This window comes from Aricia agestis, chromosome 9 (assembly GCF_905147365.1).
Source record: "Aricia agestis chromosome 9, ilAriAges1.1, whole genome shotgun sequence".
NCBI lineage: Eukaryota > Metazoa > Arthropoda > Insecta > Lepidoptera > Lycaenidae > Aricia > Aricia agestis.
Window position 1 is genome coordinate 15,345,379 of NC_056414.1, and position 13,688 is coordinate 15,359,066.

A 13,688-nucleotide genomic window follows, 5' to 3' on the forward strand; every position below is an offset into this window, starting at 1 on the left:
ATGACTAATACAAGAGGTAAAATAATGAAAAATAATACAAATAATATTAAAATATATTGGCTTAAAAGTTGTCAGAATAAATTTAAATATATAAATATAAATGTTAACAATATCACATAAAAATCACAATTTAGTTATTTCGACTTGTTCAATTATTTCGAATGATCCTTGGACTAACCTTAGCATAATAGGATACTACTAGGAACTAAAACAATAATCATCTTAGAAAAATGGGTTTATAGTATACATAAAATTGATTAGAGGCAGATAGCCAAACTCTACTGTTTTTTGATTAGAGTAAGCTATTTTTTGTCCAAATGATATTCATTGATTTTCAGAAAAATCATCTTCTGTACACGATTATATCACATTCTTCCAGTCTTTCTATAGTTTTATTATTTTACTTAAAGCGTCTTCTCAAGACCCAACCGCAAACATAATTCAACGGACCATCATCTTTACTTATAATATGTCAATTTTATTAATTCAGTCTTTTTTTCATTTTCTGTCATAAATATTACTATACTTCAAACGAGAAAACGTACCGAACGAAGCGTGTCTCTCAGGTATCCTATTGCAAATTGCAATACACTTGTTAAATCATAACATTATATTGAATAATTACAGACTTTCAATTCGATTAAACGTTAAAGAAAATTAAGGTAACTTTTCCCATGTGCATATACAATATTTCCAAATCAATATCTGCCTTTTATATTGTAAAAGCTATCATATTGGTCTTACCGTTATTTATATCTTTAATCTTTACAACAACCTTAATCAAATTAGTTTTCTTTTGTTTTAAATCCAATATGGCACAGCCAAATTTTCGCTTATTTTATAACACATTCAGTTTATACCTGATCATGTTTTATCAACCAATTTTAACATATTCCCCCTTACTAATAAACGCTGTATAAGCTTTGAATAGTTATACAGTGTTTTGTCTTCTTCAATCCAATTAAAGATGTCACTTGTGTGACAGGAGCAAAACACTGTATAACTATTCAAAGCTTATACAACGTTTATTAGTAAGGGGGTTAGTGTATACAGTTATAAAAATATTATAACTACAGTCTTCAGTTACTTATGACATTTGTACTAACCCGTCTAGAGCGACCAATGAGAACTGAAACAAAATTTAAACAAATTATAACAATGCGGCATGCAGGAACAAAACGAAAGAAAAATTATGGTACCAAAACATCGAATGAAACATTAAATAGGCACAATTAAGCACACAAAATGATGTTAAACAAAATTTAAATAAGCTCTAAACTGTCCATATTATATTCAAGATAGAAGTAGGACCAAAACAGTGAATCGTGCTACGAAAAACCAAGTATTAAAATGCAATAGTTTGTATTTCATGGTAGGTACGGCGCTTCGGCCCCCTAGCGCTAGTCTGATGACTGATCTACTGCAAATCGTCTTCTTTATCATTAAAACGAAGAACAAGAGAAAACTTAAACCCGTTATAAAAAACAGACGTCGCAAGATAGAGTGTGTTTAGTAAGTTTGAAATATTGGGAAAAAATTGTCGCGAAGCCATTAGTGTGGTATATTCTGTTTTCCGTTATTAACTTATTACACAGCCCACCGTAACAACAACATGGCCTTTTAGAGGTTTAGAGATGACGCGCGCAACTCCGTTTCGCCAAAATTCATATATCGCGCAGGAACCGTACATTTTTCCGGGATAAAAACTATCGTATGTCCTTTCCCGGGACTAAAAGTATCTCCATGCCTTTCAGCAAAATCGGTTCGGCGGTTTAAGCGTGAAGAGGTAACAGACAGACAGACAGACTTTCGTCGCGTTTATAATATTAGTATGGAAATATGGATATGGATGATTCATGTACAGCGTTCGAGATACATAATCCCCCTGCGGAATAGATCACACCAATGGCTGCACGACTATAACCTGTCACAAGCTACATAAACGCTTTGCCTTTTTCCGTTGTAACAACGCAACCCACCGTATTGTATGCACAAAAATTTACGGGTTGATTCAGACCGCAACGCTACGAGGCGAGGCGAGGCGCGGCGCGGCATAAATTTGTATGGATTTGACAGATTTCCGTCTTGCGAATCTGTCAAACCCGTATAAATTTAGAAATGCATCTACGCGTCGCATGACGATCTGAATCAACCCTTAGGAGGTAACATTATAACAACGCATAACATACCTGAGTTTAGTCTTGCGGTAGGGCCTGGCGTTGCGGTACACGTGTCCGCCGGCGGACACCAGTGTCCCGCGCGAGCTGGCCCGCGACAACGCAGTGTGGAGCGACGTCGGCGAACCGGTCGACTCGGGTGACCCGACCGGCGACTCGACTGGCGAGAGTGCGCGGTCGTTTGTGGGTGTCAGCTCGCCTGCGAGATGGTATTAGTGAAGTCATTTTAAAAATTATACACACTAGAAGCAGGTGTATTGTAGCGAAGCGACGCCACACTTCACACCTAGTATTGAGGGTCCTAACTCCTAACACACGACAATTTGTAGCGATTCCATTAAGACGTGTTTGAAAAAAAACGCCGTGGGCTAGGGGCTAGGGCCCTACTCTCCCGACACTGGAATGAAACGTCGCGTTGTTCCCCTGCTGCGTACGGTTTAGAGCATATTAATAATAGCTCCCACACCGGTTTCGGTGACAGTGGCCGGTTTCATTGAAACCAGGCAAGCTACGCAGGAGTAATTTTATAGTGCCCAAGTGTGTGCGCAGTACACAAGAGCACTCTCTATTCCTTTACTCTCATAACCCAGTGGGACGGAAGACCGACACGACCGGCGAGAGATCAGGCGCAGGACCGACTTTTTACATGCCCATCCGACGCATGGATCATCTTACTTGTCAGACAATCAGGTGATCAGCCTGCACTGTCCTAACCAAACTTGGAAATAACATGTTTCCAACGCGGGAATCGAACCCACGACCTCCGAGTCAAGTCAAGAGCCGCACTCTATACCACTAGACCACGAAGGCGTTATTATGGTTTCATTGATACACGTTACGATAATGGCAGCAGTTACCGTCGCTGGCGAGCGGCGAGCGGCGCGCGAGGTCGAGGCCGGAGCCCCACGGCGACAGCGCGCCCAACGGCGACGACAGCCCTGCTGTCACCAACGTGTCGTCCTCGTCGCCCGAGTCTATACAAGCATTTTTTTTTAAATAAAAACTCCTTTAGAGCGTTGGGTCTCAGAAGGACAATATTAGGCCGCATATTCGCTTGAGACATGATCGTCTTCAGACAGCCTTAACAAAAAACGCATAAATATACACAAGCAAACATATTATACATTGAATTACAATAGTCGGTCTTAAGATATCGTGTCTCAATTGAGCGTGTTCCCCAATAGACACTACAGCCGTAATCATACTAGCGGTTGGCAAACGGTTTCGGGTTGGAGCGAGCGCGCAGCGAATACGTCGCGAACACACCCCAGTTGCGCACCGAGGACGTCGCGGACACGTAGCGGATACGCAACGTTTTCAACGCGTGTTTACAGCGAATTCACAAAGCACATAACGCTGCTATCTTGTTGCGCATCCGCGACGTATATGCGACGCGTGCGCAGCGGGTTCGCTGCACGTCCGCCACGTGTTCGCTGCGCGCCCGCTCTGCCCCGACACCGTTCGCCTACCGCTAGTATGACAAGGCCCTACATGTCGAGACAAAAAGTGAACATTCATTTTATTTAAAAAAAAAACTATGAAAAACAATGCTCACCGTCAAAGACGTCGTAGAAGTTCTCTTTCGATTCGTTTCGCGATTGACTTATAGCTTTCTTTTTTCTTTTACTCTGAAACATTTGAAACATCATCGTTTGCAACAATTTATGTTTATTTAAATTAAAGGTGAGACCGCACTAAGCGACACTACGCTTCAGCAGAGCGAGCGACGCGAGACGTCATGGCCAAATATTATTTGTATATATCAAAACATCAGTTCTAGTTCCTAGCACGGTTTCGCCTTTAAGGCACGACTTGGTGTCAAGTTTGCTTGGATTATAATATTATGATAAGAGTAACCTTAACATACCTTAGTCAGTTCCTCAGCTACGGACATCTCTAGCGCGTGGTGCGTCCGCGCCAGCGCCGCCAGCGCCTCCTCCAGTACTCTGTTACGCTCGATCTACAAACATACACGTTTACTGTATACGTTAAGTATAGTAATTTTTAAGTCACTTTATATTTTCTACAAACATTATGTCTAGCTCAAGGCCAGCCATAGACGGACCGCATCTTGCAGTCCAAACCTACTGCAAAATGCGGTCGCCGCACGACGATCTGTGGTTTTCATTCAAAATTCATATCCGCAATACACAGACTACTAGAGCAGTTCTTGAGCGGTCGGTGCCAACGCGACCACTCTAGAACAGTCGGTCCTAACTGCAATTTGCGGTCCGTCTATGGCCAGTCTTAGTCATCTAGTGGCAATTTATTTAAATTTTTGTCGGTGGCAGTCGCGTGCCGCGTGTATCAGAAAGCCACCTTAAGCTCCCTGCGTCACAGGGGAAGCGACGTACCTGCGTGGCGAGCGCGGCCGCGTCGCGGTCCCGCTGCTGTGCGACGAGTGCGGCGCAGTGCCGCAGAGCCGCCAGCGCCGCCGCGCCCGAACCGCACGCGTGCTGGAACCGCTGCGGACATACAACGTTAGGTTAGGTTAGATTATAAAAAATAACTGATATTCTTTTTTAAAATGTAAATTGTGTTGCAGTATTATTATTATTTTCTAAGTCAATATTTTGTAAACTATTACTATTAGTGAAAACTCCTAATTGGCTCCTTATTATGTATTCAGTTTTTTATTTCATTGTAAGGCATCTATTACACGGTAGGTTTTGCTGTCAGTTTTACCACAGTCATGGCTGTAACTGATGGATAACCTACCGTGTAAGAGCGTGACAGACGGTTGCATGAAGTTTATTGACGAAAATCTGGATATCTTAATTTTTGCTTCATCAATCACGAATTTAGAGTGAGTGTTGTCACATCTGACAAAATAGGAAAAAAATTAGAAACGTATATCTTTGAAAATGTTGGCTTTGACTGACATAAAACTGAAGAGAATTGAGTGACCGTCTAATACCATTCGTCACCATCAGTCAAACATAATTCATGATTGACGGAATTGACTGTCGCTTGCATGAGCGTGTAATGGATGCCTAACAATAGCTGTAAGTTTTCCATGTATCTTAAAATAAAATAAAATTATGCGATGGTGGCGATATGCTGCACTTTTTAAAGGATTCAAAATTGGAATAGGTAGCCCCGAAACAATTTAAAGTTTGTACAATTACTTAACTATTATACTCCCGCACAAATATATTATCACACTCCTATCGCATAACTCGCATAACAACAACATGTATGAGCACGATTCCAATAAATTCTGAAGTGAATGTGTAGGTATCGATTTGTCTACATAAAAGTTTCTGCGTTCTTCACGACTCACGACCAAACTATAAGTATTTTGTGACATCCCGTGAAAGAGGCACTTAGCGATGTGTTCTGCATGCTCCACGACCAGACCAAAGATAATATAACCTACGTAACGCCATGACCACACTTAACTAATAGTTAATAATAATAATACCTCCACACCGGTTTCGGTGACGGTGGCCGGTTTCGTTGACACCAGGCCAGGTACGCAGGAGTAATTTTATAGTGCCCAAGTGTGTGCGCAGTACACAAAAGCACTCTCTATTCCTTTACTCTCATAACCCAGTGGGACGGAAGACAGACACGAGTGGCGAGAGATCGGGCGCAGGACCGACTTTTTACATGCCCATCCGACGCATGGATCATCTTACTTGTCAGACAATCAGGTGATCACCCTGCATTGTCCTAACCAAACTTGGAAATAACATGTTTCCAACGCGGGAATCGAACCCACGACCTCCGAGTGAAGAGCCACGCTCTTAACCACTGGAACACGGTGGCGTTATAACTAATAGTTACCATGTAGGCGGAGTGGTGAAGCGAGTTGCCGACGTTGGCGGTCTTGTCGAGCGCGGTGAGTATGGCGTTGCACTCGCGCAGCTGCGTGTCCAGCAGCGCCAGGTTGTTCGTCGCTGTCGTTAGCGCGTCCTGCATTGAACCTGAAAGCAATTGCATTATGGTAAACCCTTTTTTAAAGGTTAATCTATTTTTAAGTGTAGTGGCTCTTGCGACATAAAGTTTATGTCAACTCGCATAGATTTTAAATGTAACTTCGATATCGGAACTGACGAATAAATTTTGTGTAAGCATTCGGTAAGGTCACTAAAATAGTGTCTGTTTCTAGTACCAAGCGGTTTGCAGTCATCATCGAAGTCTTCTGTGGCCTCTCGCGCGACGTCCGCGGCGCCGGCCCACAGGTAGTGCCCCGAGTACGCGATGTGCTCCTTTAACGCCGTCAGCCATGACTGAAACATGACATTAATTGATAGGCTTATATAGTAAAGTAACGTGGTGTTTTAATGATTAATTAAAGTCGCACAACACAAATACATGTTTTAAGCGCTTTCACACGAATGCGCACAGATTGTACATTGGTTTGCTATGTGCCCGTACGCACCGCGTAGTACAGCATACACACACACACACACACACACACACGCACACGCACGCACGCACGCACGCACGCACGCACGCACGATCACACACACACACACACACACACACACACACACACACACACACACACACACACACACACACACACACACACACACACACACACGCACGCACGCACGCACCCACCTGTCTGTGCGCGGCCACGTCGTCCTTCTGCGCCACGGCCAGGCGGTGCGTGTCGCCGTCGCTGAAGCTGACGACGAGCAGCGCGGGCTCGGCGTCGGGCGCGTGCACCCGCGCGCCGTCCAGGTACTTGCGGTCGCGCCACCGCCCCCCCTCCCGCGCCGCCTCCGCCCGCGACGCGTAGTATAGTAGTACGCCGCGCTGTACCACGGCCTGGAGTATACCACTTTATAGTACCAGAGTCTAGAACATTCAGGAGTTCACAGACCTACATAGCCTAGCTCATAGTGGAGTTTTATTTGAATTATTGCCAGTCACCGTTGCATGCCATGGAGATCGAAAAGCAACCATTACCAAAATCAGACATAAATTAAAGGCTTACGTAAAACCGTTGAAGTTTGTATAAATAGTAATTTAGTTCAGGTAGCCGGTCCAACATACCCAAACAGGTCTCCAGCCCAAGAACCGTGACCGCTTGAGGACGGGTCCCTCGAAGCGCGCCGCCGTCCGTTGCAGGCGTTGCACGGGCCGCACGCTCAGCACTTCACGCATCTCCGCGTCCTTAGCCAAGTCTATTGCTAGCTGACCTGCGGTTGATGAAGTGAATATATAATTTAAATATAAAATACTGGGTTCTGGCTAACAATGCGCAATTCGACTCCGACTCGGAAACTACTTACATCGCGCGACATCCAATATGGTCACTGACCAATGACCACACGATAAAGATTTCCAATCCGAGTCCAACTAAAATAGTGATGCTGATTATGGTTTCGTTTTCTTTTAATTATCCATAAAAATGTATGTAGAGACTAAGCTAGTAAGCCAATTTTTTAACCTATTTGTCAAATTTTTATGTATCTCGATGGAAACTAGAGTAGAAATGTCTTGTAAATATAGTCCGCGCGGAACTAGTTGGCCGTACCATATGGCGGCTCTCGACATAGGCGAACGCGTTGGCCAACGCGTCTGCAGACGCGTTGGCCCAATGTGTAGAACGGGCGTTCGCGCGTTGGCCGTAGGTATTTAGACGTTGGCCAACGCGCGAACGCCCGTTCTACACATTGGGCCAACGCGTCTGCAGACGCGTTGGCCAACGCGTTCGCCTATGTCGAGAGCCGCCATTAGGTAGGGACAGGGGTGAGGGGGCGGCTTGCAACGCACATGAGATTAGACAGTGACGACCAATCTCGCGATATCGTGAACAATAATATTATTTAAAGAATAAATTAAGGATAACTGACCAGTTTTACATTCTAAACTATTGAAATCGGCTTTCCGTTTTTTAAAAAACGTATGCACTTCAAATATTATTTCCTTAGATTGTCTTTTTATCGGCGGACTCGTTTTGCTATTGCAATCTCTTGTGCGTTTTGTCTTAACTAGCCAGAACTGTCAAAATCAAGCGCCCCCGCCTCTCCGTCCCACCGCTCACATACCGAAGGCGCGGCCAGCTACCTAGTTCCTAATAACTAGTTCCGCGCGGACTATAAAATATAAACATAATATTGTATTTTTAGACGTTTGTGCGTAACCAACTCGTACTTGCCGGCCAGTTTTGAAGGCTTACAACTACTCTACAGTATTGTTATCTTAAGAAGTATACCTCTGTTATTTCTCAGCGACGTATCAACGCCGTTCTGCAGTAACAACACAGCGACGCGCGCGTGGCCGCGGTACGCCGCGCAGTGCAGGCACGTGTTACCCTGCGCGTCCACGCAGTTAATGTTTGGAGAGTTCGACCCGCTCAGCTGAAACAGCCCACCATCTTGTTACGACACGTCACACGCTACATTCAGGCTTTAGGCAACGAATAAATGCAGGCCTATAACAGTACATAATCAGTCACTAGCTATTTGACCGAGCTTTGCTCGGTATTCGATAAAACACGAATTAAATGACATTTTCTAAAAATGATTCCTAGCTAGATCGATTTATCGCCCCCGAAACCCCCTATATACAGTGCCATAAATAGCCTTTTTTGCGCCCTGTGCAAGCTTCTATTACTGCGCCCTTGTTTTCTTAGGTATTATAGGTACCCAGAGTAATGCTATGTAGGTATAGGCCTCTCTGGGTCTGGACATTCTTGCGCCCCCCAGAGTCTACGCCCTGTGCCTGGGCACCGGTGGCACCGCCCTATTTACGGCACTGCTAGGGAATATTATTATTCGACAAATTTACTATTCGGATAATTCGAATATTTTGCAAAAGTTTTCGAATAATTCGAATATTATTTGAATAATTAAAAATTTTTGAAAAATGCTGAAACCTCTGAATAAAAGTAACAAAAAGCTTCGTACAACCATGTACAACCTATTTTGTTAATACTATGAAGTAAGCAATTCTTATTTTTACTTTTATCAACATAAATCTTTGTAAATGACATAGTTAATTTTTATTGATAAACACTTTAAAATGTATATCTTAAGGTTACAGCTGGGTAATTAACGAAAGGCTGTAAAGTGTAAACCGTTTTCGATCGTAGCACCTTTTACTTTTCTCATGTGATTATGCTTAATCTTGCTAGGCAGCAGTTGAGATTAAATAATAATAATATGATATTCGACGTTATGGTATCTGTTCATTAATACTAAGCCAGCTCATCCGTCTTTTTGATATTTTCAATCCACCTTCACCTAGTTCACCTTCACCTGTGTCAACGTGGCTCGAAATTATAAAAAATCTTGAAAGAAGTCAATGGATACAGATCGTGAGCGACCATTACTGACGATACTGAAATCCATGACTGAAAGGAGTTTATATCTTCATTTGCATGTCTTTAGGCAAAATAACGTCTAAAACATAGTCAACGGCGACGATGAATGGTCGTATACTCATTAGTTAGACTAAAACAGATTTAAAAAATATTTATATACATATCATTAAAGATGTAGAATATTCATAAATAATATTATTTTTCTGAAATAAACTTAATTGTGTTCTTATTCCATGTAAATTTTATGTTTGATAGCATTTTAAACAAAAATAAAAAAATATTGTTACTATTCCAATTATTCGAAAAATGATTTGGCGAATATTCGAATAACATACCCTAGGCACTGCCTATATACTAAATTTCATGAAAATCGTTGGAGCCGATTCCGAGATTCCAATTATATAGTTAGATAGTATATATATATATATATATATATATATATATATATATATATATATATATATATATATATATATATATATATATATATATATATATATATATATATATATATATATATACTAGCTGTTGCCCGCGACTTCATCCGCGTTAACATAGTATAATAACATAGATATGGATAGTTTTCTCCTTTTTGTTTTTGTGGTTCCTTATACAAAGGGTAAAAACGGACCCTATTTAAGCAAACGTCAAACGCAAACGTCAATAAACTTTCATGTTTCTAACTCAAGAAATGACGGACTTTCATTGAAACTTTCTACCCCAATTTCACCCCCTTGCGGGTAGAATTACCAGAAACACTTAAATACGTATCCATTCCATTAATCAGTAGCACAAAAATAAAGTTTCATGTTTCTAACTCCAGAAATGACGGACTTTCATTCAAACTTTCAACTCCAATTTCACCCCCTTGGGGGTAGAATTTCTAAAAACGATTAAATACCTATCCATTCATTTTTAATCAGCAGTCCAAAAATAAACTTTCATGTTTCTAACTTAAGAAATGACGGACTTTCATTTAAACTTTCAACCCCTATTTCACCCCCTTGGGGGTAGAATTTTCAGAAACGCTTAAACACGTATCCAATCATTTTTAATCAGTAACCTAAACATAAAATTTCATGTTTCTAACTCAAGAAATAACGGAGTTTCATTCAAACTTTCAACCTCAATTTCACCCCCTCAGGGGTAGAATTTCCAAAAACGCTTAAATACGTATCCATTCATTTTTAATCAGTAACCCAAAAATAAAGTTACATGTTTCTAACTCAAGAAATGACGGACTTTCATTAAAACTTTCAACTCTTATTTCACCCCCTTCGGGGTAAAATTTTCAAAATTCCTTCCTTAGTGGGTGTCTACTTAATAAAACAACCCTACTCACCAAATTTCGTGGCTGTAACTTTTACAGTTTTTGCTCAGCGATGAATCAGTCAGTCAGTCAGTCAGTCAGTCAGTCAGTCAGGACATGTAATTTTATAAGTATAGAAGATACAAGAATTGCTCGTTTAAAGATATAAGATGATATATTTTGAGTTGAAGACTAAGATTGAAATTTTAGTCTTCAACTCAAATATCAAAATAAGCCAATAATACTGGTGATGAAAACTAAACAAGTAAGTAATTATTTTTAACAAAATATATTATAATCATATTTTTAAATTAGTAACAACATTTTTCAGATTCTTATTTACAACTAGATGGCGCCCACAACTCCGTCGCGCCAAAACTTGTTTATTGGGCGGGAAACGTACATTTTTCTAGGATTAAAAGTATTCTACATCCTTTCCTAGGACTCAAAGTATACTCCATACCAATTTTTAAATAAAATCTGTTACTTAGCAGTTTGGGCGTGAAGAAGTTACAAACATACAGAAAGACACACTTTCGCATTTATAATATTAGTACAGATTTTTGTCACACTATACATACCAGCTCCTGTACAATATCTATCTGTCCCTCTTTGGCAGCATTCAACAGTTTTCTCTCTCTGTCCCGACGTTCAGCAAGTTCAGCTGCCTCCAACAGCCTCTGCACATCATGAGTCTTACACATGTCCAATGCAGTCCGTCCTTCACCATTCATAACATTAACATCAGCCTTGTGGCTCAGGAGGAGTATAAGTATTTCCTGTAAAACATAAATAATAGTATGAATGCTAAATATCCATTCAATGATTCATAATTATTAAGTATTGAGTCAAGATTCATTTTATAAATTAAAGAGTCATTTTATAAATTAGAAAGAAATCATCTTTGTATTACAATGTGTTATCGCACATGTCAAAGATCACACATGTCTACATGTTATCAGAACATAATAAAATATTAAGTACTAGACGATGCCCCCAACTCCGTTGCGCCAAAACTCGTTTATCGCGCGGGAACCGTACATTTTTTCGGAACAAAAAGTATCCTATGTCCTTTCCCGGGACTCAAAGTATCTCTATGCCAAATTTCAGCAAAATCAGTTCAGCGGTTTGGGCGTGAAGAGGTAACAGACAGACAGACACACTTTCGCATTTATAATATTAGTATGGATACTTATTATTTTGTTCATATTTTTGCACACAATATTATGATTATGTTTTACACAACACATAACACACTGCATCTATCAATTAGTAAAATGCTTTTGCACATTTTGATATTTGCATTTTTAGACTAGTTATCACTACTATTCTAATAAATTCTCTTCATAATATTAGCAATATGTTTTTGCTGCTACTTATATTAACTTGAGACTACAGTTTTTTTAAGTAATTACAGTAAATTACATGCAGGATAAGATCTGTCATATACATATAGCGCATAAGTGCATTTACCTCATTACCAATAAACGAAGCCTTATGTAAGGCTGTGTCCCCAGACTCATTAACTTCGTCCACATTGGCTCCAGTGTCCAACAGAACCTCAACAACATCCTTGTGGCCAAAATATGTTGCTAAGTGTAATGGAGTCCATCCTAGATTACTTTTGTTTTTACCTGGAATGCCAGTGAACATAGAATTGTGTGCTTTACAGATTTTACTCTAGCATGAAACAGAAATTTCTTATAATAAAGCTGAATAAGTAACTTACAACCCTAAATTATGACTATGTCTTGATAGAAAATGATCTCTTAGCTTTACGTAAGTATTTTTTATACTTTTAGGCAAAATTCTAGCTGCTTTTCTCTAGCTACTGTGCTGTACCATTTCTTATAAAATCCGTAAATACTCAAAGCTAAATTAGAAGGTTTCGAGCAGAAAGCTTACCTTTACAATTTATATCTAGCGTTAGCTCTCCTTTAAGTCTAGCTTCCAACAGGGCCTTAACTACAGACAGCTCACCGTGTCTAGCAGAATAAAGCAAGGATTCCTCGCTCTCGATCACGGATTTTTCCTCTTGTTTGGACATTTTTCGTCTTCTACAGTACCTTACTTACTTTGAACTACAGGATACATAATATTTATAAATTAATAAACAAGATACGCTAGCGAGAAGTGAGAACCTTGATTCTACCACAACATGACCTCGCCCATGAATTGTGTGGTACGCAGCAACAGCGTCGTAGAATCACTTTGTGCTTATTTTATAGTTTCTATATTTTACGGTACTTATTCTACCCACAAATTAAATTAATTTTATTTTTGAATAATTTGCCATCGAGTCCCAAACAAATCAATGTTATTTGACATTGACAGCTTGACAAAACGCTGATAAGACTGTAGACGTCAGCGACTAGACGTGATAAGAGGGGTTGTCAAGTTGCAAGTACCCAAAAGCTCCATCTAGTGTTGAGTAGAACTAGATGAGACTTTCAAGAAAAACATAATATTTTGATATTTTTAAATATAAAAATAATTAGTTACTTTGGAGGCTAATTAATGAAGATGTAAAATATTTTAATCAGTAATAATAACAATAATTTTCTGTGAAGAACTTACTTTAACTTGAACAGTAAATTGCCAGCGACATATATCGGAACTAATGTTAACTAACGTTTAAAAAAAATATCCCATTGAAAATTAATGCTTGTGAGTTGTGGGATTAAGCGGAGCTAAAACAAAGCGGAGTTGTGTTGCACTATAAGAAACAACGCGTCAGTTTGTGGGGTGAGGGGCTGATGTGCTCCGCCCACTTTTCAATATTCCATCTATCGGCTAAAAGTCAAACTACTAGCTCAGGTCGACGTTGATGTTACTACGTTCCGTTGTTGTTTGTTCTATTCTACTACACTAGGTGTCAAAACTCAAAAGTCTTAAATATTATGGGACGTACTCAGAA

At 40.2% G+C, this 13,688-nt stretch overlaps 1 protein-coding gene across 2 annotated transcripts; it reads right to left on the reverse strand.

Annotated features, from left to right (window-relative positions):
* Positions 1 to 1,027: 1,027 nt before the first annotated feature.
* On the reverse strand, positions 1,028 to 13,070 carry LOC121730291 (oxysterol-binding protein-related protein 1-like). Of its 2 annotated transcripts, XM_042119270.1 has the most exons (15): positions 12,924 to 13,070; positions 12,677 to 12,852; positions 12,245 to 12,405; positions 11,353 to 11,550; positions 8,353 to 8,497; positions 7,188 to 7,333; positions 6,750 to 6,959; positions 6,295 to 6,412; positions 5,967 to 6,106; positions 4,532 to 4,642; positions 4,045 to 4,137; positions 3,733 to 3,805; positions 3,035 to 3,151; positions 2,190 to 2,376; positions 1,028 to 1,129 (listed from the first exon to the last, which is right to left on the reverse strand). In XM_042119270.1, exons 2-15 carry the CDS (start codon positions 12,816 to 12,818, stop codon positions 1,111 to 1,113), a joined length of 1,860 nt encoding a protein of 619 aa, XP_041975204.1. In that variant the 5' UTR covers positions 12,819 to 12,852; positions 12,924 to 13,070; the 3' UTR covers positions 1,028 to 1,110. The 2 variants fall into 2 exon arrangements, with proteins under 2 accessions (XP_041975204.1, XP_041975203.1); XM_042119269.1 differs by having other exon boundaries at positions 12,677 to 13,070.
* Between the last annotated feature and the right edge of the window lie 618 nt (positions 13,071 to 13,688).

Bases quoted from the DNA above. Each gene is read 5' to 3' on its own strand.
- LOC121730291 (XM_042119270.1), bottom strand. From the start codon at position 12,818: ATGTCCAAACAAGAGGAAAAATCCGTGATCGAGAGCGAGGAATCCTTG. The intron at 6,107-6,294 runs GTACTAGAAACA...AATTGCTTTCAG, and splicing joins TGATGACTGCAAACCGCTTG to GTTCAATGCAGGACGCGCTA. The intron at 3,806-4,044 runs GTATGTTAAGGT...CAAATGTTTCAG, and splicing joins TAGCTGAGGAACTGACTAAG to AGTAAAAGAAAAAAGAAAGC.